The sequence below is a fragment of the Triturus cristatus genome, chromosome 7 (genome assembly GCF_964204655.1).
Source record: "Triturus cristatus chromosome 7, aTriCri1.1, whole genome shotgun sequence".
Taxonomy (NCBI): domain Eukaryota; kingdom Metazoa; phylum Chordata; class Amphibia; order Caudata; family Salamandridae; genus Triturus; species Triturus cristatus.
Window position 1 is genome coordinate 294,068,019 of NC_140590.1, and position 27,805 is coordinate 294,095,823.

General features: G+C 46.7%; 1 protein-coding gene across 1 annotated transcript in view; it reads right to left on the minus strand.

Annotated features, from left to right (window-relative positions):
* Nucleotides 1–1,076: 1,076 nt before the first annotated feature.
* GFY (golgi associated olfactory signaling regulator) overlaps nt 1,077–27,805 on the minus strand; it is a 149,183-nt gene continuing 122,454 nt past the window's right edge. Inside the window, exons 3-4 of the mRNA XM_085614344.1 lie at nt 17,215–17,388; nt 1,077–1,935 (exon numbers count right to left, since the gene is read on the minus strand). Coding sequence (XP_085470470.1) covers nt 1,748–1,935; nt 17,215–17,388 — 362 coding nt within the window. The 3' untranslated portion in view covers nt 1,077–1,747. The remainder of the gene's footprint in view (nt 1,936–17,214; nt 17,389–27,805) is intronic.

Genomic DNA, 27,805 nt, shown 5'->3' on the forward strand with positions numbered 1-27,805 from the left:
CGAATCGGCAACCAATCGCATGGTGGGGATTCTGCAACTAGAGCCGTACAAGAACATGGAATGAGGATGGGAGAGGTAGACGGGCTCAAGTAAGGTTGGGGACAAACCCAACAGGGCTGAGGATTGATACATGGAACGGGAAAGACCTCCACAATTGCTTTCATTGGAGCCATCTTGCTTACAATGAATTAGGAGTTCTTAAACTATGAGGTGTCTGTAAATAATGGATTACTTTTTGTGGTGTAGTTCTCTTATTCAGTCTATGACCCACCCACTACTATACTAAACCTGTGTCTGATTGAAGCTAAATAAATTATGTTAAAATTCCCAAGGCGGTCTACTCTGGACCACCACTGTGCGATGGCCTCTGCTTGTGATCATAAAGGCCAGAGTTTGACACATTGGCTACTATGTAGGAGCCTTTCTTCAGCACCACATTTATGCTTCTGGGACCGAAGAATGAGATGGGAGCCCTACTATGTATGGTAATATGTTATATGGTTATGATTTGAGTTGGCCCTGAGATACCTGCTCATTTACACAAGTAGGAAGCACAGTAGAGGTAACTCATGGGCTGGAAGGGTCCTGTTGTCTCCAGTCACCAACAACATGGACTAGAGGATTATGTATTTGCTGCCAATTATTGGGGTGAAGGAGTAATGGTACTTCCTACTAAGGTTTCAACTTAAGATCAGGCATGCTTGAGCAGAGTCGAAAAAGAGTACACAACAATGGTGAGGGAGAAATAGAGACACTGTGTCCTGGGGTTCTACGAGGGAATGGAAGTATGCAACATTGACAGGCATATGTAGCTAGTTGAGTTGTGGTTTAGAGTACAATACATCTTATGATCTGTCACAATAACCTTAGCCTAACCTTAAGGTCCTTTGTGGGCTATTATTTGAAAGCTGGTATCTTCAATTTTTCATCTACTCTACTATTTTCGGTTGACTTAATATTGGTGTATGTTTCTTACATTGTGACTCATCAAAGTATTCTATGGATGCTGTATACTGGAAGAATGAAGAGATAAGAAAAAACACAAGAAAATAGACGACCACCGATGAGAAGGGCATCGTGGATATGAAGTATTTTAATTTGGTCAATGTTTGGTGGAGACAAGGCTATTATTAACGCTTTTATTCTTGTTACACACCATCTTCACATCCAGACACTCATTCTTCGCCAGTGTTACAGTGCAGTTCAGGACGCTGTTCTCTCAGGACACTCTCAGTAAAGACCACCTTCAATTCCTGCCAATGTCAACTCTGGTCACTGTCAACTCAGGTCACTGTCGACTCGTATCATTGTCAAGGCAGGCCCCTGGCACCCCAGCAGTAGTAAGGTTAGAGAGTTCATAGATGTTCTTGCAGGAGCCAGTAAGATGCCCTGTTGGCTACCCAAGGGAATGCTGCCACCCCGGGTAGAACATAGGGATAGGCGCTAGGGTGACTTTTCTACACATTTATCAGATAATTAATGAATAAAGAAACAGGGATCACTACTTAAATCAGGGTCGGAAGTAACTAATACCTTAAAGCATATTCACTCCTCTGGTAACTATTTCAGAAGATTCTTGCGCTTCAGGGAGAGATATCGATGACTGACCCTACCCTGGATCTGACCTTTCGAACATACTGGCATGTCAACTCATCTCCTGGTTTCCTATAGCCAGTCATGTCAATTGCTAGTGCAGGATCCACAACAAAAATTTGGATATTTTGGAGACTCGTATTCAAACAAAATTTTAGCTTTGAGCCAAGGACTCCAGCTGGATGGCTTCCTGGGGGCGAGCGGGTTGGGAGAGGTCTGACGGGGTCTGTGGCACTTCCCCGCCAGCTTTCTGCAGCTTCTGCAGGGTGTGTGGTGAGTGCTCATGTGTATCACTGAAGGAGAAGAAGTCATAGTGGTCCATGGGCGTGTCCAGGTGTAGAACTGGGGATAAAGAACAGAAAGAGACCAAGAATACATGAAAACTGAAAACACATGTGGATGTTGTTACTGCTGCTGAGCGATTCTACAAATGTCAATATGCACACACCTCAACTGTAGGTAGCTCCCAACCCTAGGGTATCGATGCTAATGCATCAGCATCCGTGACTTTTCAAAATCATATATGTCAAGGCCTCTAGGCATTTAGGGCCCGGTGTACTAACCCATGTGGAACCCGGGATGCACACTTTGCACACCCACTGGTTTGCAAATGGGGATGCAATTTGTGATGTGACCTTTGTACTAATAGGTCAAATCACAAATTACACATTTGCAGGTGGTTACAAAACAACCTGTCTAATCAATATGAGGTGGGTTGCAATGCGTGTCTCTCTTGAAATGGCCGCAGATGAAGGGATTAAGGCCTGTAAGGGGCTGCAAACCACCATATTTGCATGTGCCTTCCCAAAGTTTTTTTTAAGCAGCCCATGTCCCTAAATAGACAGATGCTGCTTTAAAAAAACATTTCCTGTTTGGAAACACATCAGGGGAGCATAGAGGGGTCACCTTGACAACCTCATTCCGCCTTCTCTCTCCCCTCCCCCCACGCCGGCCCCAAGGTTGTTGATATGTTTCTCACAGGGAAAGCTATCCGCAAAGGACAGCTTCACCTTTGTAAATCACTTACCAACCATTCAGATGTGTTGGTTACTTTTCGTTGGTTTGCAAGCACAACTTCAACCAAAGTTTTGTGTTTACAAACCCTGTGAATTTGTCCTTTATTCTAACGAGTTTTAATCAGACGTGAGTGATACTGTGTATTTTTATTATTGAGATTTTGGGATTATGTGTACTGTGTTCAATGTAGGACATTTTTACTAATCATATATAGGTGTGGCATGGCCAGAATGTTATATCAGTGTTTCCCAAACTGTTGAGTCACTACCCACTGGTGGGTCATAAGCCGATTTTTGATGGGTCGCAAAAGCCCAAGCAATAAATAAAGATGCCCTTAAAATATGTATTTATCATGTCACATTTGCTGCACTCAAGACAGAGGTCGAATGTCTGGCTATGTCTTCTGACAAATTGCTGCATTTTTTAACACAGTGATTGGCATTTACAAACTCCTATCACTTTCAAGTCAAGAGAGAGAAGAGTAATGTGAATTATGTGACAATCTTGTTGGAGTACAAGTGTGTGAAAGGAGAGGCTTTAGGATGTCATTTTTTGTAGTATGCAACAAAATGTAAACACCTGTAAGTGGACTGTACTTATTCAGCAGTTAGAAAAGCAAAAGTGAAACATTTTTTTTGTAATTCTGAAGTGTGATGGAAAGAATTTTTTTTAATAGGACCAAATCAAATAAAGACACTTTAAGTGGTGGTACACAAATGATAAATATTCACTTAAATCCAATTTTTACATTCGGGGGACGTTATGAATGGCACGGCGCTTAAGTAATTCCAGGACTTACAGAGGGAATTTTCTATGCCCCAATCACAGTTCTATAGATATCTCCAGTTTAGCCATGCACTGTCCCCTAGCCTGGAGGGTCTGACATCCCTCCCTGAGTCCAGTCCTTTGGAAGCGAGACTCTTTATGGGGGAGTTAGAGACCAAGAAGATTTCCAGGATTTATCAGGCCCTCGTTATCCATTGTTCTACGAAGCTTCAGAAGCTGCGGGGAGATTGGGAGACAGATGTTGGTGCATTAGATGAGGAGGACTGGCGGGAGGCCCTGGCGGCCCCTAGAGAAGCGGCAATAGCAATGCGCCTGCGCCTTATACAATTCAAATATCTGCATAGGGTCTAATTCACTCGGGCCAGGCTGTATCGGACGGGCTTGATTGATGCTCCAGATTGCCTCAGATGTGGCCGGGAAGAAGGCACATTTATACACACTACTTGGCATTGCCTCTCCCTGGACCGATTTTGGAGGGGGGTGTTCGCCTGTCTGTCGGAGTTTCTGGGTTGGGAACTCCCACGAACGCCACGACTGGCAATGCTACACGTCATGGAGGGTATTGGGGGTAATGTTTATAAGCGACACCTTTTGCGACTGGGCCTTACATTAGCAAAGCGTGATATCGCCAGGGCATGGAAGGAGCCTCGGGCCCCTTCGGTGACTGCATGGAAAAACGGCCAGATTTCTGTATGGGTCTGGAACAGCCCATATTTGTGGCCAGGGGATGCCCATGCAAGCATTATAAAATATGGAAGCGATGGGCGGATTACCGGGGAATGTGGCTGGAGCGGCCGGTGGAGGTGGAGGATCGTCCCTGGGGATAATTCATGAGGCCGGTCAAGTTGGGGGGGTGCCAGATAGGGGGGAATAAGGGGGGTCATGTTTTATTGTGCTACGGCTGGGTTGCAGGATATTAAAATGGAGATTGGGACCATTTGGACATGGTGCGATGCAGGGGAAAGGGTGGGGGGCGTTGGGGGGGGGGGTTTGTAGTATTTTATTGTGTCTTTTTATTATATTGTCGGATGGCATACATAAAAGTAGATTGCTTCTGTAACATGATGCTATATGACTACGTAGACGACTCTGATATGCAGGGTGCTGTGATATTTATGCAATCGACAAATAAAATATGTTTAAGAAAAAAAGAAAAAATCCCATTTTTACAGATCATTTATGTGCAATATAGTTTTATCCATAAAACTGTATGTCTGCGCAAATTTAGTGACCTTTCATTGGAAAATGTGCTGTCTGTATATGACATTGGACTACCACATGATACACTATTTACATTAACAAATCGCCCGCCTCATGTCCATTAAATCTAGGTGGGTCCCAAAAGTTTGTTCTATAAATTGGTCCGTGGTTCTAAAAAGTTTGGAAACAACTGGCTTGAGAGGATTGAAGATTTTAAAACTATTTACTTAAAGTCATGATTCTAGACAAACTGCCTAAGAGAATGGTACTGATTAATCAAGTGAAAGCGCAGAGTAATGTATTTATTCTTATCCCTAGATCTTGGTATAGGTGTAGTGAATTTTCCCATCACTACTTGACTAGAGCACATATGATCTGCTCACACACAAGGACAATACTTGATTTGCATTCCCATGTGGGTGAGGATGTTTGGTTATTTACGTGAAGACTAATTGGAGTACGGGAACACCATTTCTAATGTAGTAATTTAAATGCAGTGGGTACTCCTGCTGTCTAACTGTAATCACAACCACTTCCCCTATATGGAAGGTATAACCTAGCAGAGAATCTGCTAGCAGCACAACCGACTACCACAGCTACGAGCTCAAGGCGTTCCTCTTTATCGAGGATGGATACTTGACCTATCTCGTGGCCAGTTTTGTAACCACACTGGTTTAAGAAGGTTGCTCCGTGAAGTGAGAATCATAAACTCAAACTTACATTTTGAGCCACGTTAGGTGTACAGTGCACCAATATGTGCTTGTAGACCATTATATTATTTACAGATCCCTGTCCTGGAGTAGACACATAGGGGGCTTATTTACAACCCACTGTGCCGCTGGTGAGTCACTTTTATTGACTCACCAGCAGCGGAATGAGCTTCCCCATATTTACAAGGCCAAGTAAAATCACACTGCGTGACTTTTCATGGCCTTGTAAATATGTTTCCTTTTCCCACTTAACTCTGCATGAAAGGGGCGTTCCATGCACACAACATCCATAGAAATTGGCACATTTCCAGATTTACAACATTTTGTAAACCTGGGAATGCGTCAGAATCCTATGCCTCCCCGGGGAGGAGTAAGGAGGCGCAACAAGGAGAAATACTTTTATTTTTCCTCGTTTTCTCCTCTTTCTACGCATGCTGCTTTCTGCGGCACGCATAGAAAGAGGAAAATGCCTTTAATTATAGTATTTTTGTAGGAAGGTGCATGCCTCTTCCTCCACAAAAACAATCATCCACTTAGGGCAGGCACCCTTTCAAAATTATGTAAGGGTGTCTGCGCTGCCGCTTGGCTGCTGTTTGTGTGCCGACGCAGGAGAGAAGGACAGGAATGAGCCGTATATTGTAGAAAAGCCGCATTCCTACCCTTTTATTGTGATGCACAGCAGGTAGGCTTGCTGCACTGCCGTGCATCAAAATATTGTAAATGAGGCCCATAGTTTGGCATTTCTTCTATGCAAACTTTGCGGTTCAGTCAGAAATTGAGCTTACCACAAGGTGATTACCTTAGTTTCTCATCCACTTGTTGTTCATTTACTCTACTCTGCTACCAATGTACAGCATCCATTCATGCCTCAGAAGCATGTGCGATATTGTCGGACTGCTGCATAAGACTAACTGAGGATGAGGCATGTATATGTATGCAATTGGTTGTGGGACTTTGGAGTGAAGGATGGGGCCAGGTACTACGCTGGGCTGAGCTGCAGAGTTCAGGAGGTACAGGTCTAGTGGTCATGGTCTTCCTCAAGTGACTCAAACGAGATACGTGTAGTTACAGGCCTGAGGTTAGAAAGGCATCTGAGGCAGATAAGGTTAAACAGGTTGGTCCCGACTCTTAAGTTTTGATGTGGGTTGGGAGAATTCTACCCTTTTTACAGATTCCTGGTTCTCCTGTCCAAAGTAGCTATACTCAAAGGGACCACTGAAGGAACAAGTAGCTAAGAGGTTACAAGCATTTTTATCCTTTGCAATGTTTTCTTCTACAGTCTGAGTATGCTCATCCTTGCCAGTAGCATGGGATAGTAGGGTATCCAGAGTAAAGGTCGATTTACCAATGTTTTGAGAAGAACAGTGCAGCTAGGCATTAACCGGAACTTCACACTAAGGTGAAATGTACTGGGATTTCTTTGTTGTCAATGTTGGAGAAGTGGAAGCAAGGAGAGTCCACTTTGATGTTTCCTGTATCCACGTGGGCATGAAAAGTTGCAATATTCAGACCATCCTGTATGTGTGGATTTATATGGCAGAAAATATAACATAATTTGAACATTTGTCGTAAGCCTCCAATGAGAAGGTCTTACTGCGTAGTCCACCAGACTAGATTTTGTGGCAGTCTTGAATCCAAGGATTAAACTCAATTTGGTGGCTATTCTTGATTTTTACAAATTATACCTGCATCACAAGGCAGTAGGGTTTCGATTTTACCCTTCATCTTGTGTTTTCATCCATCTGTCTTTCATCTCTGCCGAGCCTCAAGAAGCCAGTTATATTTTAATTTCACAGGCACCTCCAGGTTATTAGATTCCTAGCTCGTTTAATGTACTGCATGCATATCATGTTTACTATGCTTGTGTGATTTAACTGTACTGGACTGTACATTTTACCCAGCACTCTTCTAAAGAGCAGCTCTGTGCTCAATCCTTCTGATAAATATTCACTAAAACCAATTTCCATCCATTATCATTTATGTGCAATATAGTTTTATCCATACACGTGTATGGCTGTTCAAATGTAGTGACATTTCATTGGAAAATGTGCTGTCTGTAAATGACAGTGCACTACCACAAGATGCTTTAGTTACATTAAGAAATCGCCCGCCTCATGTCCATTAAATCTAGGTGGGTCGCGAAAGTGTGTTGTTCTATTAATTGGGTTGTGGCTCTAAAATATTCGGGAACCACTGGCTTAAGAGCATAGAAGATTAAAAAAACTATTCCCCTAAGCATAGAAGATTAAAAAAACTATTCCCCTATAGTCAGGATTCTAAACAAACTGCCTAACAGAATGCTTCTGATAACTGCAGTGAAAATACAGAGGGGTATATTCTCAAGAACGTGCAATAATCCTCACCAAAATAGGCTAACGCAATTTCACATATCGCCGTATATCGCGGGAAAATAACTCCGTGTCATTGTCACATTCTCAACACGGCGGTAATATGCGATAGAGTCCTGATAACGCGTCAAATGTCCACGATAACATTACCGGGACGGCGATACAAATCCAAATCCGAACGCGAAAAAAGTTGCGTTGGGCCCAACCGCAATGACAAAATCAGCGATAAGCTGTGCCAGACCTGCAATTCACATATGTCAGGCGGGAAAAACTTACTATAAAAGCAGAAAAAAACACAAACAAAAACAAAACAACTGCAAAGTACAATGGAGGTAGCCGGAGCAGGAACAGAGGATGACCAGAACCCCACAAGCCCCCCAGAAGACCAGGCCAAGACCTCGGGGTCAGGGAAGGGCAAGGACAAGAAGAAGAGGAAGACGTGGTTCAGTCCGCAGGAAAACAGGATCCTGATAACAGAGGTGATAAAATACCATCAACAACTGTTTGTCACCTCCAATGTGTCATTGGCGACAAAAAATGGAATATGGCAGTCCATCGTGGCCAAGGTGAGTGCTGAGGAGGACAATCAAAGAGGTCAAGAGGCTCTGGAATGATGTGAAGCGCAAAACCAAGCAGAAACTCGGCAACAACCAGAAGGCAGCAATGCAGACTGGAGGTGGGAGTCCAGCGCCACATAAGGAGCTGGACGAGATAGAGTAAATGGTGTCCACAGTCATCAGTGTGGAGACAGTGGCAGGAGTTGGGGGACCGGACACTGCTGACAGGAGCCGACACAACAGCAAGAGGGTGAGTAACGACCAGGGACTGGAAGGACGGGGGGAGATGGGCACAATGGCACACATGCACAATCACGCACAGCACAGTGCACACCCACAATGACTCTGGAGCATGTCCCTGATCCCCTTGGCACACTGAATCACACCTAGAAACTTCAGATAGGCCCCCGTCGACATTGTGCCCAAAGAGGACCCTCCCCACACATCACCAATCTCACAACAAACTCATGTACATGTGCTGAACCCAGCAAAGCTGCGGGTCCGTGACCCACACTGACAATGCAAGTGACACTGCATGACGACTAGCATGGCTGCAGTCCAATTATCATGACATGGTGCACGCCACAACACTGAAGTGGCTGAGTGTGGACCACACCCGAGCAAGGAGCAGGTTACACTCTTGACACATCCACGTGCACAAACAACCCCTGACGTCAACAAGACATCTGCGGACAAACCATGCCCAAGAGTCCCAACTCCCACCAAGAGCCCAATGCACCCAAGTCTGCAATATCTGAGCACTGTATAAGCACAGAATTGAAAGGCACACCGCCTGAAAGGGATAAGGGCCAGCAAAATCAGAGCTGCAGGGGTGACTCTCCCACAATGCAGCACACACACATAAGCAGAGCACATCAACTTTGACAACAATGTGGTACAAACTGCAGCACGTTCACAACAGAACAGAAGACACAGCTGCTGCCGCTTGTGTGTAGAAACAGGCCAATCATATTTGGCATAGCACGAAAGTGTGAGATGATGATGTACAAGTACAAACACACAGCCATGATGTTGTCGAAATGTCTACAGTCCCGCATCAAATAGGCAGCTCCTCCCAAACAGTCACAATGTACATTGTCATGCAGTCTATATGTAAACTTGTACAATGTGTCAATATACATGTGAACACAATGTTAAAACTGCATCTCCCCTTCACATTGCAGAGGGAGAATCAACACCTCCTGCAGAGCAGACCCAACAAATCTTCACTGATGACACAGAGGACCTCCCCACCTTCGACATCAACGCCCTCCAAGAGCTCATGGACAGCTTTGGCACCTCACCTCCAGGAGCAGGGCAGCCCAGCTGCAACCAGGAGACCTCACCCCCTGCACAGACCACACAGCAGGAAGCACCAACCACCACGGTTGTCTCCCAGGACCCACACGAACAACATATGGCCTTCCAACGACGTGTGTTAGGGTGCCAGGAAAAGATAGCTGATCAGGTGCGGGTGGAGTTCAACCTCATGGCAGCCAAACTAGATGCCATACGTGGGTGTCTAAGTCCCATCAGGGACCACGTACAGTCCCTAACGGACACCCACAGTCTGCTCCATGCTCTCCAATGATCCATGGATGACATTGCTGGAGTCCTGACTCTGAGACAAGGACAACTGTCTAGTCAGAGTGGCTCCAGCGGTGTCACCTGGGAGTTGGGACACATGCGGAGGACCATGGAGAACATGGAGCGGGGGCAGGCGGAAAGAATGGCTGCCAATGCTGCACACCAGCGTGATGTACCTGGGATCTACCATGCACTGCAGATCCTCGTCATGGCATTGCTGCCACAAGACCTGGCGCAGATAAATGCTGCTGCTGATTCGACATCCACATCTCCGCCCCCTGATGTGTCAGTTCCACACAGTGTTGGAGACAGAACACCAGCACCCACATGTGAGGCACATGCAACATCAAAGGACGAAGATGCGGATGATTCTGCCTTACTGGTAAGAAGGAAGTAGCATTCATCTCCGCCATATGGCCTGTTTCTGCTTGGTTCTGCCATCTGCATCGTTACTTTCTTGTCCAACCCAGAACGGAACCACGCCCAGAGCCCCGGGGTCATTGTTCACAGCCCTACGCTGGACTGGCATACGCCAGGCCAGCCCACTCCGCTTACGCTTACAGGGAGGGGCGACAACGCTACATGTCCCAGGTCTTCCCTGCAGTGATCTGCTGATCACAGGTCTAGTTTTCAGCATGCCACAGCCACTCCCTGAGGGCTGGATTACACCCACACCACACTCATCCAGCACAGGCGTCACAGGACATGTGACCCTTCCAATAAAACGGGCCGGGCGCACGTGCTCGAGGCCATTTCCACTATCTATCTGAGTGTGTCCTTGTGGTCATTATTTATGTATGAGGGCCAAGGGCCCTACCACATCACATTCCCCACTGCCAGAGGTGACATGATGGCATATGCACTACGAGACTCAATCGTAGAGGCCCATGACTTGCGGTGCACAGATTTCGTGGCAGCCGAGGCTCTTTGGCCGGCACGGGCCTCCCGCCACGTGGCGATGACTTGCGGTGCACTGAGTTAGTGGCACCAGAGCTGAGCGGGTGTGCAGCCTGCGATGATGCGTAGGCCTTGATACGCCTCCTGCCAGTCAAGATTCAATTTGAATTGTGAGCCCAGCTGGACCACAGTGTACGCCGAAGGCAGCAGGCTGCACAAATATGACTCCGCGGCACGGTGCAGCAGGGTGCGCTGGGGACCTTTGGCACGGAATCCAGCAATCGGCTGAGGAGGTTGCACCGGCACGTGGTGGGCCCTCTTGGAGACACGCCAGTGGCGGCAGGTGAGCATTGAGGCCTGGGTGCGCAGGGGCGGGTACTCATCGGTGGGCGGCGGACCGGTCTGGGAACCAGGGCTGGGGTGCAGCAGGCGCACAGGATCGCGTAGGGACCACCGGTCACAGCGGCGCCCTCGTGGCTGGGTGGGGGTAGTGAAGGTGCATGGGTATCAAGCTGATACAAACCGTGATGCTTACAGGTATGAGAAATCCTGCATCATGAGACAGTAACAGAGGTTCGTGTGACCGTAACCTTCCTTTTCTTTCCTACGAAGGTTATGACCACACATACTTCTGTTACGGTCTTTTTGAGCAGGATTTGTCTTTCCTGTAAGCATTCCAGTTTGTCCATGTGCTATACACTGTACCAGATTAGGTTTGTGACTACATGGACGCTTGACCATTGTCACCATTTGTCCAACAGGTTTCTGAATACTGACTTCCAGAGTATGGAATTGTATTGGGGAGTTCCCGCAGCATATGCAGTTACTTGAATCCACACGTTGCCCTGATGAAGTTCCCCGTTGGGCGTTGGCTGTGCTTTTCGTATTGTTTATTTATGTATTTGTAATAAAGGACTGTTTTGCACTACTGTTGATTACTGGACTTCATGACCGTGCGCACCCCCATTTCAGTTACTACAATCTTGGATCTGGGGCACAGAGGCGACTGGCAACGATTGGCGTTGATTGCGTAGGAACACTACGAATTGGAACTGTCGTGTGGTGCGGATACATGGGCCCGTCGTTGATATTGTGGACATGCATCCAAGACATGTGTGAGGAAGTTTGGTAGGGCTGGCCGTGAGACTCCTCCGACTCTGGCAGTTGTTGGTTGGGAGGTACCAGGGGCCAACAGGTGCAGCACAGCCAGCAGCTTTGTCTGCGGAGGGATGTTGGTTGTCCGCTGTGTTGGTACCGTCAGCCTGTGGGCAATGTGGGTCGGGATGCGAAGGATGGTTGTCCTTCTGTGCCTGTAGGGGGCAATGACTTTCTCTGGCGTTGGGTCTCTGAGGCTGGTGCGTGTTAGGAACGTCTGCTGTCCTGTTCTGTGCTGCTTCGGTGGTAGTCCGGGGGTGGGGGGGATGGGGGTGGGTGTTGTGGACCTCTTGGGTCTCCGAGCTGCATGATCAGTGTTTCCATGACATGGGTTGGTCTTCAGATGTGGCTCTGGGCTGGGCTCCCTTTCATACTGCAGGTAGTCGTCCTGCTTTACACCAGTAAAAGGCAGGTGTTAAATCCCTGCTGCTAACGTGCCTTATCGCCTGTTTTTGGATCGCATCGCAGATCTGGCTGGTCGTTGAGAATATTGCGAAGTGGTGTTTTCATGTGTTTTTGCACGGGAACGTCGACTCTGCATATCATTAGCGTTAGTTGTCGCTTTCATCCGTGGCAATGTTTTTTGCGGAAGCTATCGCTGGAAAACTGGCGATATCGGCAGCTTGCACCAGCTTGAAAATGGGGCGATAATTCTTTAGCCACTTTTGCTGCGCTAAAGTGCTGATAACTCGGCGATAAGTCTTTGAGAATATGCCCCAGAGTTTTTGATGACTGCAGTGTGCCTATTAAGGCTCTCTCCCTAGGACCTGAAGGTTATTAAAATGTGATGTCATCAGTCAGGTGCCTGGTAAAGGCTGTGAATTGGCTGGAAGATTTGGTGACCCTCACCATTCGCTGTATGGCTATTCATTTGAATTGTGACTGGGATTAACAAAGCTTATTGAGGCACGTGACTGCTATTCACCTGGGTGCCTGTTTTGCATTTGCTGTTTGAATCCATTCTAGCTCAATTTCTAGAGAACCCGGCAGGTAGCGGATGTTTTTACTGGTTCTCTTGATGAATTAATAATCCTGATTCTAGTTATCATCATGGGGCTTTTTGAAAATGTACTGACTATTCACCTAATTACAATCTGAACCTGACTTTCTTCTTGTACCGTTTCTTCTTGTCAAAGGCTTTATATCCCTCCCAGATTTTCTCCCTAAGGAGGATATGAACTACTGCTAACCACTGTAAACATGACTTTTAAAAGTATCTAATTATTAAGGGACTTTGATGGAACGTTGTCAATTTATCAAGGACAAACCTCAGGGGTTTGTTTGCTACTAGTTTTCCAGACAATTGCTTTGCAGAAAATTGAAATAGGTTCTTAAGGGCACTCTAACTAATAGTGTTGGGTAACTCGCTGGTGCCTTTGAACCTCAATCTCTGTTTTAACTATATTTCTGAGGTTATTGTGCTTTGTACTGCATCCACCTGCACAGGAACCCCCTAGTGGGAAAAGTAGCATCACTTGAACGAGCAACTAAAATTCAGTGGTGGGTGCATCTTAAGAACTACCTTAGGGAATTAGGTAATGATTACCTCTCAAAATACTCTACATCATCAATGTACATATGATTGAAATGATCACTGAGAAATTCTTGCTTGTTAAATGTAGGAAAATCGTACAACTCACTAAGGACAACTCCATTAGGTATAGATATCTTACCCCCAAAGACATCATCACGGTTGCATCTATTTAGACTCTATCGAATCTGAAGCACAGCAAATTTAGGTTTGGAGCACTACCAACTAAAAATTGCATGTACAGAAGTAATAAAATGGAGTCTAGCAATGGCCTCTGTGACTGCAATGTAGGTGGCAGAGAAACTATTCTAAACTTACTATTTTCGTTAGCGACTTGTGCTGTCCATATGAAATGGCTGGTCCCATTATTCAAGAATCGGGGTACTCCAATGGATTAGCTTTGTGCTATGGGACTGAGCGAACATCATTATACTATGCAGTGGCATCATACATTTGGTCTGCTTGGATAATTACGTGCCTAGCAATATTTTTTGCAGAAATTATTTTTAAAATTCTGCACATAGCATAATGTAATTTATTGTACACTGTAGATGTTATATTTAACATGATTGTCCCTATTGCTATACCCGTATAATGTTGCTGGCATAACTATTTTGTTATGTATGGCTGCTTTGCCTGAAAGTAGTGAGAACAACTGTAGGAGGGGGAGAGGAAGCATGGAAGGTGGTGAGGACTGGTTAAGAATGGCAAGTAAGGTATTATATTTTTTCCACATTTCGGTCAGGGAGGAGAGGCCATCTTCTGTATTACTCCCCCAGAACTCCTCTACCGTTTTGTAGCAGTTGAAAGCATTGGAAGATGATTTGGGGTGCCCTACATAACATACAATTATAGACGGGTAAAAAGTGAATTACAGAGATGTTTTTTTCCTCGGGGTTCTAGTCACATCATAGACAACTCGAGCCTCACGCTCGTTGCCTATTTGATGTCACTCATAATCCCTTGGTGAAAACCATCCCCTTTATTCACAGTTATCCTTCTATAATTCAATCTGCTGATGCAAGTGATGCCACTCAAAGTACTGAAGGTTGTATCTTCAAATGCAAGTTGCTATTTTTATTGGTTATGTACTTCAAATAGTAATCTTTATATATGCTGCAAGGATAGAGCACATTGATATACAAAGTAGGGAATAAGTGGACAGACAAGTTATGGAAATAAACAATTTAAACTTGCAAGGTGATGGCATTGGGTAGGGTGTTCTGCAGACAAATGGCATATGCCCTGAGGGAAGCATAAAGCTAAGCCACGGGCAATGGATAACTGACCGAATTTTCTGACTTGGACCAACTATCTGGATGGCTGCAACTGTGTTACAAGGTGAAAATGGACAAAACAATGACATGGACAGAGGAAAATGTTACCCACACATCGGGTGCAGAGGGGTCTGCGGTAACTGGAATATAGGTTGATAAGTAGAGGGTTGGCTGAATGTTTGGCAAATGCAAAGCATAGCATGGCCTTTTTTGGCCTGCTTTCCAGTAGTATCGTAGTACTACTAGCGTTGTGACAGTAGGGATGTGGACTGTGAAACAAGAATGAGATGTTTCTTAATGACGAAGCTGAAGTAGAGAAGGTAATAAACAGGGTGCAGCCAATGCTCTATGGATCTATGGCTATTAAGGGGAAGACATGATTCAATGGCTATTAAGGGGAGGCCGTGTTTAATTGGCTACACATGGAATGTCATATTCGGAGCACCTCATGCACTAGCACTGGATAATGGGGGGCCTGAGGTATTATTAGTCGAGATCCTGTGGGCTAAACCTAGAGGTGGGGCAATGTGGACTGGTGGTGATGGAGCCGCAACTGGCGGAGAAGGCGCTTACATCCTTTACAAGGTGTGGGAGGATAAGTCCAGAACGCAAAAGAGGGATTATGATGGAAAGAGCACAAGGCAAGAAGAGAGGGTGCAGGACATTTTTTTATCTCATCATTAGACAGAAATATGTCACCAGTAACGATTTCCGGGAGACTGGAATGAAGAGGTTAATAGGGGAAATGCTTCTCGGGATACAAACCAGCTGGGAGTTGAATTTGTGAGAGATGAGTTGTCTGGGGCAAGTAGAGGGGCAGGAAAGGCAGAAAACAAGACACAGGCCCTTCCAGTAGAATTCCTGGAGATGGTTTTACGTCAGGCGAGATCTGTGTGTCCGTCCACCTGGGAATGCTAATATTATAGCGTTGTTGTTACTGTCCTAATTCTTGGCACATTTGAGTTCTAGGTTGATGTGGGCCTGGTACTGTGTATGAACAGTGCTGGGAGGCTTGATTGGGAACACAGGCAATACCTTGATAGAAGAAGCCTAGGTGATAGGGCGATGTTCATGGAGTAAGGGTGAAGGGGAATTTCGTTCACCACTACATTTTGGAACACATTCGTTTGGGATAGTGGTGGCAAAGGAGAGATATGTAACTGGCTTAGTAGACTGGCAGGTTGAAACATTAGGGAGGCGCTGGTGCATTTGACGGCTTGTTCCATGAGGGCTTGAGAAATGGTAACAGGTTTCCTTGTTGTCAGGAGGAGGGACCTGTGTGGTGTCAAAGAATGGAAACTCAGATCTGTGGCCACTAAACAGTACAATGAACAGGCTGCACGCTCATAGGGATTGTAATGTCCAACAGCTTGGCACAGATTGGGATCCAGGAGATGGGGCCAATTATTATCAAGGCTGTGGGGGTAGGAGACAAAACAACCTAGGCCCAGATGCTTTTGATTATTGAAGGAAGGGGAGGTCCACCATCAGCTAACAGTGGTGGAGCTTTTGAAGAGGAGAGAGTGGGATGCGAAGACAGATGGGATTCCACAGATCTTTTAAGCTCATATTCTTCCAAGGCGAGTATTGAGTGGTGAGCGCAAGCTGACAGTCATTGACTTGGTGTTATAAGAAGTGAACTGGGAGGTGTCAGGGTTTTCTATGGCAGGGAAGTTAGAGACGGTACATCAGCTGGCCGTATATAAATTACATATGCTGTTTGGAATGGATGGAGCACACCTTTTCCAAATTGTGAGCTGGATGTATTCGGGGAGGATGTTGAAAGAATTGGGGGAATGGTGGAACAAAAGTAAGTGGAAGGGGGAGGAGAAGGGATATAAAGTACACCTCAGGGGAGGGTCTTCTGGTGGCTGAAGTAGAGAGCTCAGGTTGAATCAGAGCACATCATGAAAGGTCAGTAGCAGAGAAGGGGACAGAACATTATCAGTGAGGCCTACAGTAGGCAGGCTTGACAAGACTTCGGAAAGGATTCATGAGAAAACAATACGGTTAAGGAAGTTAAGAGTTAGATATGTTGTTAACTGTTTGATGTTTAAAGGTGGGTGGAGGCTTAGAGCCCGCTGGGGAGTGTAATCCTTAGTGGAGGGGGAAGGGGTAGTGATAATTGTTAGTACAATATCAGGGGCTTTAAGAATGTGTCACTGTTCTTCTCCAAAGAGGGATATTTGTAAATGTATTTGGTTTCCATGAACTGTAATGTGATCCCCAGGAAAGTTATTGTAGCCAAATAGTAAAAGGGTGGTCTGTGAGTGGTCCCTAAAGGGTATGAGACGTTTGTGCCGGGTTTTTCCTGTCGACAGACATTGCACCACCAGCACTGCAGCACCTAATTAAACAGCGCTGCAGTTGTATGTGCGGAAATGAACTCAAGCAGGTTGGGAAGGGGGCCAGAGGATATGGGGGGCACTTTCCCGTTAAGTAAACAAGAAAGCAGGAATTGCCACGGGGCGACCACCAGCATCAAGAGTGTTTAGCATGCAGTGAATTGTCCGCAAATCGTGTCTAAAGTAATCTCCCATCCCCAAATATTCTCACCAGGATCCTCAAATCCTTCACCATAGAGTCGGTGATGGGAAAACATCTCACTCTTTTGGGTTCGACTGTAGATGACGTAGATCAGAATCAGGAGGCAAGCCAGCGCGCCCACTATGCCGAAAAACAATACCAGCATCTTCCCGGTCACTCTGGGCTGCTCTTTGAGGAAAGGTCCTGCCAAACGAAAACAGAAGATTTAAGTACTCCCCTTCTTCTTCACACCAACATAACAGAGAACCAATTCTTGGAAAGCTTTCAGAAAATATGTTTTGTACAGGACAGGAAGAATGAACCACGTGTGATAGTTGATGTGCATTCACTGTTGACAACCAGGAGGGCAGAGAACGCCAATCTCATTATTTGAGACTGACACTAACTAAAGCAGCACCATTTCAGCAGAGGTCTGCTGCTGCAGCCATGTGGACAACAAAGATCATTAAACCTTTTTTACCTGAGGTTAGGTAAAACCAGGGGTATAGTATTACTGGGTGATTTAACGAGTGTTGGGGCTAGGGGATTATTTCACTAAGTGTATTAAAACCAGAATTTCCAAAATAATTCCAAGCAGTGCTTAAAGAGCAGGAAGCAATTCACCCTACCTCCCCCAGACCCGATTAGAAATATCGGACAATGCATATACAAATCTCTAGCACACGTTAGAGTATAAAAGTTAGATTAACAGTCAAGTAATACACATTGGACAGAGTTAGTTCCCTTTGTTCGGGCAGCGTCTCCTTTCTTTATTCTTTTTGCCACATTTAGATTCTTTTCTTGTTTCAGTAGCCAAAACATGTTTTGTCCTAGAGGGAGTAGCCCAAGACTTCTTCAGAGCTGCAATCCGTTGTCCTCGCAAGTTTAGAAACCTTTATGGCGGTTTTAAATCCCACAACGCAGCCTAGCACCAGAAACTACTACCTTAAATTAAGGACTGGGACTATTCCTGGTGATCCCGCACCTAAATTATTCATACTCCCTGTCAGTCTCAGACCCCTGCTTGAAGGGTCTAATTGTAACTATGTCTTGTCGCACCTCATCACTGTACAAAGCAACATTGCTCACTCCTTTAACTGGCCTTGCCAGGCCTCCATCTGCAACAGCTCTGGATTCCTGGTTCAAAGAGGCAGTACCTTCATTACTAGGCTGAGATACAGCTATTCCTCCTGCTCTCTGCATCTTTCCCTGGACTCTACAGCCCATCTGAGATCACCCTCATGTCTCAGAAACTCTATATCTCTCTACAGAAGCCCCAACTATCCCCACAGAAGTGCCTCAACTTTGGGAAATGTGGTGTTCCTTTGAAGAAGGCAATTAGTACCAGGAGTACTGTGGTGGGATTGTATATAGTCTGCTGCACTGTTGCACTGAACTTTACCTCCCTACAGGTGGAAACAACTAGCCCATCTCTGTATCGGAACATTATCTGCTTTACTACTCTCCTCACGCTGACAACTGTTGATTGGAAAACCATAGACGGGTCCTTAGAGGCTATGTTCATTCTGTTTTCTTCTCCACCGCGCAGAGAGTCTTTTCCCTCAAAAGTCACAATCTATCCTGAGGAATACAGTGTGGCAAAGAATACTGTATGTTCAGGGAATCCCTAAATCTGCAATGACCTGCTTACTTACCTTTTTCACAGTGCACAGAACGGATACATTAGACGTTTTAGGGAACAACTGAAACCCAGATACGATAGAGAAGAAGTGATGGAAGGTATCTATAGTTGATTTAAAACTAGGTAAGTTTAGGAAAGCACGAAGTGTAGCTAGCCATAGAGGACAGGTTAGACATGGGACTACACCTATCTCGTTTGTCTTCATAAGTGACATCATGTTCTTTCCATTTCATAATAGGAGATCCGTGATGTGCAAGGATTGTCAAATACTCCTTGTGCACAGAGATGACAATTGTGCTCTCCTAGTTTCCCTTTTAGAGGCAAATAGAAGAGTTCAGGGCTAGGACCTCTTGCAAAACCAATGCAAACAGCGGTATGCCATTAGTGGTTGAGACCTTTGCATTTCTCTGTGGACAGACCGGGGAGATGTGGAATCAAAGTTCACATATTATACAATGAACTCAGGGAGAAGCATTGGTCTGAGCTGAGATGTGGTTCCATGAAAGGGGTATGTTTGTAAGTACATTTTCCACATACCCATTTTCTGGTGATGAGTCTCTATTGTGTGCAATTAACACCTGTGTCCTGTGTCTCATTATCAGCATACAGCAATTGATGACAGAGTGGGAAGCAAGTTTAGGCTAGTTCTGCATTGGGTTGGCTTCCAATCATTGGGGCCCGCGAAGGATGGCTTAGTGCATAGAGATGTGTGTTGAGTCTTTTTCTGTCAGTCTCCTGGCAGCTGCCGAGCCTCACATGGGGTCTAGGTAAATTTGATACCAGCAGGTTTGATGGGCACTTCACATTTAACTGCTACATCGGGCAATGACAACAGGCCTCAGTCTGGTAAAGTGGGGAGTAACGAGTCCCTGCAGGTATAGATGGATTGCGCATTTCAGATATTATTATGTTTTTATTATTAAATCAGATTTTATTGGGTTTTCAAACAGTCACAGCACACATGAATTCCATCAACGTTATGCATGTACAATTAGGCATATATCCTCTGGCACACTCTAATTTTAATACTAAGAAACTCCCTCGATTCAGAGATTCTTGTAGCTACTAACACTACATGCAGTCCAACTGCTCAATGCTGAGTTGTGGATCTGTCAGTGGGTGCTGATGAACGGTGGTGCATGCTTCGTTAGTGCCCTTGGTGGGTGGCATCTTATTTGCAGACACCTGGAGGCTGGATACATTTGTGGTGGGCACCAGTACTGGGATGTGGTATGGACAGGTGACATGGTGGGTGCTTTGATCAGTGTGCTTTCTTTGTGCGTGTCTGGATCACGTCTTTGTAGGCGAGCACAGTGTCCATCTCACGTACGGTGGCCTGCTATGTGTCACAACACTGTGCTAGTCCATGCTAGAGTCTGATCTGCTGCAGATCAGGCTAATTGTACGCCTGTTTTGATTGTATAATGCTCATGGGTGAGATGTTGTGTTGAGGGTTATATGCCGTCATGTCATCCATGTTGGCCCAGTGATAATCTAACAGGAATGAAATGAAAGCAGTGGTGATGAAAACAATGAAAAATAAGTGTCCCTGCCACAACTCCAGCTTGGTGCCCAATGAGTATGCTGGTCTGTTCCTTGAAGTGTGAGTCTGTAAAGATGCTGAAAGTATTAAAACAATTTACATAGATGTGATCTCATACAGGAAATGGAGAGGGAAATTAGATCCTACCCAGATGAGGCTCCATATACATTCATCAACATTTTATGACTGTGGCAATGGGTCTAGAGCACCGGCATTAAAACTGAGATGCTCCAGTTGATTCAAGAAAAAAGTGCAAGGGACAGGCGTATACATGATCTGGGGGATTATATGCTAAAGTGGTATGCAAGGTCTACCCATTTCTGATGTTCAACAGTCAGACCACAGTCTCCTGGAGTGACATGTCTATTTATCTTGCCTAATGTCACTGACAAGATGTGAGCTTCAGGCAGAACTGTATTGAGTTCCCTGCAACCAGTCATCAGCCAGTGAGTCTTCGGTATTGAGCACTGAAATAGTGCTTACCTCCACTTACGGGACAGCGAGTCAAAGCAAAATATCACCACACCCCAATGAAGGTGCAACAGATAAGATATTGACTGCTGGCAGTATAAGTAGTGCCCCTATAGCCACATATTAGATGTCAAGGACAGTTCACTTTTACAGAGGTGTAGTGATGCCAAGTGTAGGAATGGTGGTGGTGTACTCCATTAAATAGAAGGGAGAGGGACTGCATAAGAAAGCGATATGGCCAATATGCAGGGTATGAACATGAACAGTGAGTCAGAGCCTGACCACATGTTCGGATCCCTGGAACCTTAAGTGAAACTGGGTATGGGAGAGGTTCAAGAGCATGGCAGCAGAAAGATCAAGTTTAACCCAGAAGGGAAAAAACATCCGGGCTGAACAGGTAGCGAATGTTAGTAGACTGCATGCTGAAAAATTGAAAAGGATGAATATAAAAGGCCCAAAGAGGAGGCCTTCAAGTAGACTTGTAGACTACTATGGCCATGATTAGTGGCGACTTTGGTGATCGGAATAGCTGGAGGATTCGTGATCAAAGCATCAGAAGATATGGGAAACATTGATCGGATGGAAAAAGCATGATGTCCAAAGCTGTGGGTGCAATTTTCGAGAGGGGACAGAGAAATGTGGCTGACACAGTGTGAGAACAGTTCTTTAAGAGTGGGGGCATACCATAGCTCCCAGAATGGGACTGAAGGGAGTTTGGAGGAGACCAAGGCCTCAAGCCCCACATTAAAGATTTAGTCTTGGTGACTACAGGAATGTTTGTGGGGATTTCCATACATCGAGCAAATGGGAGATGGTTAAATTAATTAAATGGATTGATAGCAAAGATACATTGAGAAACATGTTATGTTATAGGTTGTTTAAAGTGCTGTGTTACCCTAAAAGAGTCTCCTGGCACTGCAAAAGGAAGACCATCATGCTCACTTTCAAAGTTAGGGGAACTGGAAAAAAAAGTCTTAAGGCTCTTCCTGAGCACAATAAAAGAACAAATGGACATTAAATCAGCAGGCGAGAGTACCACCATTTATCTGCCAGGAAGGAAAGCACACTTTCTCCCAACCTGCATCCTTTGATAAAAGTTATGAGCAGCAGAATAGCTCCAACTCATCTGAAGGTGCACTTAGGTGGAGCTACATCTCAGATAAAGGGGGCCCATCTTGTGGACCCCTAAGAATATTATGTGCATAGTTGAAAACACGGAGCGCTTCTGAATTGGAACTCAGTGGAGATGTCTGAGGAGAGAGGCAACCGAAGGATGTGAAGACAACTTAAGAATGGTAAGCACGGCTGCATTCTGAACAATCTGTAGGTGATAAGTAAAGAAGTTAGGCAGACTCAGATAAAGGGAACTGCCATAATCCAGAAGCAAAATAATCAAGGATTGAATAACCTGTCTCCTGGCATGGTCAGAAAGGGAAAAAAAAGGTTATTCAAGGAGAAGCAAGTGCATTTGTACGATTTATCGTATGGAGAAAAAGTGCATGTGGACAGAAAATATCAAGGTTATTTCGGAAATAGAAGGGACTCTCAATATCAGGGGCACATCTAGCACATTTGTTTTTCCTCAATTAAGTGTCAGGCAGTTGGGAATCGTGCTACAGGACGGTGAGCATGGCATCTCGGTTTTGCCGATGATATGCTCCTGTGCCTAAGGGATGTTGGTGAGGGCGTCCCCTGGAGCGTGAGACTTCTGGAAGCCCTGGCTAGAGAGTTGGGTCTCCATACAAAATGGACTTAGTCATGAGCGTGCCCAGTATCCCCATCTGTGCAACATGTCCCACCGGCGGTATCCCACCTAAGACTTATATGGGAGTCCATAACTTTTAAATACCTGGGTGTGAAAAAATACCATAGGGATGAGGACACCCGGGAGAGAAATTTTGGAGGAACACTGAGGACATTGAAGGGAAGGATTGAATTCTGGGGCCCCTTGCAGTTGCCCATATATGCGAGGATCGCCTTAACTAAGATGATGATGCTTTCTCACTTTGTATCAATTTGCGCACCTTGCAGTCTGGATCACACAGCGCTGGTTTAAGGCAGGGAATGTGTTGCTGAGAGAATTGATCTGGGATGGAAAAGTGGCACAGAGTATCACTAACCACCCTGCAATGCCCGGTGGGAGAAGGGGGACTTGGGGCCCCTGATTATGAGTTGTACTTCCGGGCCACACAGGTACAGTGGCTGCCCAGGTGGCTTGATGGGACCGTACATGCAGAATTGGGTCAGAGTGTGGAGAGGCAACGAGAGAGAGCCTTAGTGACACTATTGCCGAGGATGTGGGACCTAAGCCTTCTAAGCTTCTTGCTATTGTACAGCACTGCAGAAAACAGTGCAACAGCCACTGTGTACATTCCCATGGATTGGTTTACCCACAGTAAGGGGCAGGTATCCCACCACTCGACAGAAGCAAGAGAGAGGACAGGAATCCAAACACTGGGCGAGTGCTATGAAGATGGGAAACTCCGGGAGTTACACCCTTTGATTAATGAAGATGGCCTGCCCGACTCCCAGTTTTTGGTGTACAGACTGCTGGTGCAATCCATGAGGGAAGACTGCCATACCGAGAAACAGAGTTTTGCAGATGTTACTCACATTTGGAAGTGTTTGCAGGCTTATCTCCTAGTGGTATAAATCCCTCCATAATATGCCTCTCGCTACATTAAGAACCCTGAGGGCTTACTGGAAGATTGGAGATAAGGCGTAACTAAGGGATATGATGAGGGAATCAGCCTTGAGCCACCCACATAAAGTATCCAGGAACACCAAATTCACGTACACGCAGTTTAAATACCTGCACACCACCTACCTTAAGTCGCATAGGCTGAATGCTATTGCTCACACTACTGATAAAAGTTGCCCTGGATCACAGTTGTCGCATAATTCCTGTACATGGCATGGGTCTGCTAGGTCACAACTAGTTTTTGAAAGGCAGTCATCTCAGAATTGGAGAGAACACTAGACAGAACAGACATGGTCACATCAGAAACATGCCTATTGGGCATGTATACTCGCCCAAAGGCAGCAAGTACGGCCTTCAGATTCATGGACCTAGCATTTGTGATCGCCAGACATGCCATAGCAAAGCACTGGAGATCCACTAAGGGCCCCTCCTCAGTGTAGATCAAGGTAGAGGTTAAGAGATTGGCAATAGCAGAAGGCGCTGTCCTACGCAGTGAAGAGGTCCACTTTCTTCCCGCAGCTCTGCTGTGCCGTCTCTTGCCTCCAGACCCCGACCTCCTCCTTGGGAGGTTCGAGGCTGTTGTCTTCTCCTGCGCCTGCTGCCCGCTCCAACTGGGACCAGACTGTCTGCAACCACCGTAACCTTTCTCAGCCGTTTTTCATTTTAATTTTTCCCCGTTGTTCCACTGTTATTGTGCCCATCTGTGTCTTGCTCTAATTCCACCACTGTTTTTATTTTCTCGTGCCTGCCTGTTCCTTTCGCCTTTCGCCGCTGTTGCCCCTCCCCCCGGAATTCACCCACTCCCGCCTCCCAGCCTCTCCTTCCTCACATCTCCCCTACTTAATGGCGGCCGATGTGTGGTCGCGCAGCAGACTAGCGCAGCAGGTGCGCAGCTGGCGCGCCAAAGGCAAGCCAGTCTGCGCCCGTCCACGACCCGACCGCGGCCAGCACCAGAAACCCTGGACCTTCCACAACCCATCGCAACTACACCACCACCCTCCTCGCTCTCAACCCTGGAAGACTTAGAGAATGCCAACAGGGCTCGCCGAACACGACCCACGGTCAGTTCTCGTGCCTCCACTGCCACCAGACCCTCACCGCCACCCCGGCCTCCAACACGGGCGACCCAGCATCGGCGACAACCTAAAATGCATCCTTCCCAATGTATGCTCCGTACACAAACACACCAGGGAAATCTGGAACCTACTCGACTCTCTCTCGACCGACATCGCCTTCTTCACAGAGACCTGGACCAACGCATCCTCCGCTCCCAACATCAGCACCACCATCCAAGACAGATACAAGATCTAGAGGAAAGACCGCCCCAACCACCCAGGAGGGGACCTCGCCATCACCCACAAGAGCTTCTCCGCCTCACCACCTCCTGCGAAACCTTCTCCTCCACCGAACACCTGCACTTCCAGATCCAGACCACCCCCAAAGCCACACTGAGGAACCCTCGTCTACAGACCCCCTGACCCCCGAACACCCTTCGCCACCACCATCACCGACTTCATCGCACCCCACGCCATCGCCTCAACAAACTACATACTCATTGGAGACCTGAACTTCCACCTCGACAACCCCAGCGACCCCCAACTCCACTATCCTTCGTGATAACCTTGCCAGCATCGGACTTAAACAACTCGTCAACACACTGACCCACAGAGCAGGACACACCCTTGACCCCATCTTCACGGCAGGAAACCACATCCAATTCAGCCACACAACACAGCCGCCATGTACCGACCACCACTGCGTACACTTCGCCATCAACAAACCCAAGGCATCCAAACCAGCCCCACGCCCACCACGAAAGAACTGGAGCAAGGTTACCGACGAGCAACTTAACTCTACCCTCACCCAAGACAACCACACCTGGGCACCCGACGCAAACGACGCAGCCAGAGAACTCCACACCTGGATCTCCGACTGCACAGATGAGCTCGCCCCGCTACGCAATCCCGACAGACAACACCCCAGGAAAGCTGCCTGGTTCACCACCGTTCTCCAAGAAGCCAGACGCACCTGCAGACGCCTGGAGCAGAACTGGAGAAACACCAAGACAACCGAAAACCACACCATCTACAAGGACGCCATGACGGACTACCACAACCAGATCAGAGCCACCAAGAGGAACTTCATCCACAACAAAATCCTGGCCAACTCCACCAACTCCAAGGAACTTTTCACACCCGTAATACAATGCACCATCAACACCACCTTCAAAACAGGCACCTTCCCAGATGACTGGAAGAATGCAGAAGTCAGACCTCTGCTCAAGAAGCCCACAGATGACCCCACTGACCTCAAGAACTATCAGCCCATCTCGCTCCTCCCCTTCGCAGCCAAAATTGCAGAGAAAACAGTCAACAGGAAACTGACACGATTCATTGAAGAGAACGCCGTCCTCGACCCGTCCCAATCCGGATTCCAAAGCAGCCATAGCCCAGAGACCGCCCTACTCACCGCCACAGATGACATCCGCACCCTCCTGGACCAAGGCCACCGCACACTAGTCGCCAGACTACACAACGCAGGCATACAAAGAACAGCCCTGGACTGGATCCGATCACCGGAAGGAGCCAAAGGATCAGGCTCCCACCCTTCCTCTCCGACCCCAAGGTAATCACCTGCGGAGTCCCACAGGGTTCATCCCTGAGCCTCACCCTCTGCAAACTCTACATGGCCCGCCACACAGCATCGTCCAAAAACACAGCCTCAACATCGTATCCTACGCCGACGACACCCAGCTAATCCTCTCCCTCACCAAAGACCCCACCACTGCCAAACTCAACTTCCAGAAAGGAATGCAAGACGTCGCTGTCTGGATGACCAACAGCTGCCTGAAGCTCAACGCCGAGAAGACAGAAGTCCTTGTCCTCGGTACCACCCCTTCTGCATGGGACAGCAACTGGTGGTCGACCGCCCATGGAAGCCCACCGACCCCCTCAGACCATGCCAAAAACCTCGGCATCGTACTCGACTCATCACTCACCATGAACCGACAGGTCAACGCTGTCACCTCCAGCTGCTTCAACACCCTCCGCATCCTCCGCAAGACCTTCAAGTGGATCCCCCCTGAGTCAAGACAGATAGTCACCCACGCACTCATCACCAGCAGACTGGACTATGGAAACGCACTCTACGTCGGCATCAACAAGTCCCTACTCCACAAACTCCAGACAATACAGAACACTGCCGCCAGACTCGTCCTCGGCATCCCCTGACACGAACACATCAGTCAAAACCTACAAAGTATCCACTGGCTCCCCGTGGAGAAAAGAGTCACTTTCAAAATCCTCACTCATGCCTACAAATGCCTGCACAACAACGGACCCAAATACCTCAACAACAGAATCAACTTCCACGTACCCAAAAGAAACCTCAGATCTTCCAACCTCACACTGGCCGAAACCCCGCGCATCAACAGAGCCAGAGAAGGCAGAAGATCCTTCTTGCAGCCAAGACCTGCAACGAGCTCCCGGCAGACATCAGACGCGTTGCCTCCCTGAACACCTTCAGGAAGACCCTCAAGACCTGGCTCTTCGGCTAAACAGATCTGCGGACCCCCCCTTAGCGCCTTAAGACCCTCACGGGTGAGTAGCGCGCTTACAATTCCCTGATTGATTGAATGATTGATCGATTGAAGAGAACAGGGTGCTGCATAAATACTCTATTGATGATCTTTGGAGTGAACTGGTAATAGTCCTTTGATGGAGCTGCTGCATAGCGATGGTTGTTAATCTTGGTTTGACCACCTTGGATGCGAGGGTTGGGCTATGACCTTGAATTATGTTGTACCTTAAGGGGTATGGATGATACACAACAGTCCTGGGGTATGAGCAAGTCTGTGGAGTTTCTTCAATTATTCTCTGTAAGTTCACACAGTATCGGGTTGAGCAACAGCAGTTTACTTTGTGCTTTTTCAATGTTGTTAATCACCTTGCTTTCTTTTGAGTTTCTAGTTGACTTCCACACCCGATAATCTGCTACATCGATGACCCCTCACCACTGGCTAGGTACTACCGACTTATTCGGGCACCCTGGTTTCCTGCAATTCATGCCATAAGTTACTTAATGAGAAGTAACAATGTTTTTTTAAACCACAACTGTAATTGTTGGAAATGATGTTGACAGAGCTGTATGAAAATACATAAAAATAAGTTTAAAAAAAGTTTAAGGCAGTTAGCTTTCATCCAGATCGCCCACACCTGACCTACAAGTCTAAAACCGTTTCTGGGCTGAGACGATGTTATCTGTG